Source organism: Tupaia chinensis, unplaced genomic scaffold (assembly GCF_000334495.1).
Source record: "Tupaia chinensis unplaced genomic scaffold, TupChi_1.0 Scaffold000008_1, whole genome shotgun sequence".
NCBI lineage: Eukaryota > Metazoa > Chordata > Mammalia > Scandentia > Tupaiidae > Tupaia > Tupaia belangeri.
This window is the reverse complement of record NW_006159437.1, coordinates 845,092-846,663: the sequence shown is the minus strand read 5'-3', so window position 1 is coordinate 846,663 and position 1,572 is coordinate 845,092. Positions and strand designations below refer to the sequence as shown.

Genomic DNA, 1,572 nt, shown 5'->3' with positions numbered 1-1,572 from the left:
CGCCGCGGGGCCCCCCGCCCCCCCCGCCCGCCATGAGCGCGGCGCTCCGGGTCGCCCTCGGGCCTGCGCCGGCCCTATCCCAGCTGCGCGCTCCCTGCTGCGCCCTCGGGCCGCCTGAACCCGTCCCTGTCCCGGCGGCCGCGGAAACTTCCCCGAGGCCCGCCCTCTACTGCGCCGGCTGACGCCACCTGACCGGTCACAGGACCCGGAACCCACTGCGCTCCGGCCTGGCGGGGCGAGGGCTGGCCAGGGGAGGACCCTGGCAGGCTGCCCGGACCCCGGGCACTTCCTCTCTGGCAGCGTCCTCTCCCTGCTGGGGCGGTTCAGAGGGAGGCCCGGCCGCCCCCTGGTGGTCCCCCGGGGAGCGGGGTAGTCTTTGGGAACCAAGTGCTGAGGCTGCTGAGCCCGTGAGTGCAGAGTGCAGGGCCAGGGTGGTCGGCCAGGGGGGGTCAGGCACTGGTCTGAGAACAAACCTCCTCCTACTCTTCCTGGAGAAGTCCAAGACATGGAGGCCTTTGCCTTTCATGTCTAACAGTCCAGTTTAGAGTAATTACTCTGAATTAATAAAAAATCCGTAAAGGAAAATGCTGGATCCTCTACCAGTTATGATTTTTAAGGGTCTTCCATATTGTTATCCATAATGTTTGTACCAGTTTACACGTCCAGCCACAGTTGCACAAGTTTCTCTTTTTTCACCAAGGTTTGTATTTCTTTCTGATAATAGCCTTTCCAACTGGATGTAGTTTTGATTTCCATTTCTTGGATGATTTGCAATGATGAGCACATTTTCAACTGTTTGTATTCCCTGGGGGGTGAGGGGGTGGGGTCCATTCAGATTCTTTGCGCACTTGTTAATCAGGTATTTGTTCTTTTTGGTAATGATTTCTGGAAGGTCCTTATGTGTTTTGGACATTAACCCCTAAATAGACATATGGTTCACAATTTTTCCCCTATCTGTATGCCAATTTTTCATTTTATAGATTCTTTATTGAGCAGAAGTTTCTTAGTTGATTAAATCCCATTTGTTTTTCCTTTTATTGCCTGAGCTTTTGATGTGATATCCACAATGTCAAACATGTGACCCAGCAATCCCTTTTTTTGGGGAACATACCCCAAGGAAATGAACTCAAATCCTCCTAGAGATACCTGCATTCTCAAGTTTATTGCAGTTTACTCACAATAGCCAAAATATGAAAACAACTAATTTGTCTGTCAATGGGTGGATGGATAAAGCAATTCATACACACAATGGACTACTACTCAGCTTTAAAAGAGAAGCAGATCCTGCTACTTGGGACAATGCTGGTGAATTTGAGACCTTATACTAAGTTGAAATAAACCTGACATAAATAATGACCAGCAGTTAGTGTAATGGCTATGTTGTTGGACTCCCATGCAGCTGACCACAGTTCACGTCCCGGACCCGGCGGCTTAAACCCATGCCAAGCGCGTGTGCGTGCGTGCCCAAGATCCCGAGAGGAGAATGGAGGAGAAGGGATTGCTGCGTGGCCATCCCCCCCGGGGGGTGATTTCTCACCTTCTGTCTCTCTGTCTCTCTCTGTCTGGTGAGCA

The 1,572-nt window shown here is 51.7% G+C and overlaps 1 protein-coding gene across 2 annotated transcripts in view; it reads right to left on the bottom strand.

Annotated features, from left to right (window-relative positions):
- RAB32 (RAB32, member RAS oncogene family) overlaps positions 1–209 on the bottom strand; it is a 28,043-nt gene extending 27,834 nt beyond the window's left edge. The window contains exon 1 of one of the 2 annotated variants that reach the window (XM_027765592.1): positions 20–209. In XM_027765592.1, coding sequence (XP_027621393.1) covers positions 20–34 — 15 coding nt within the window. In that variant the 5' untranslated portion in view covers positions 35–209. The remainder of the gene's footprint in view (positions 1–19) is intronic. The other variant, XM_027765575.1, reaches the window with a different exon arrangement.
- Between the last annotated feature and the right edge of the window lie 1,363 nt (positions 210–1,572).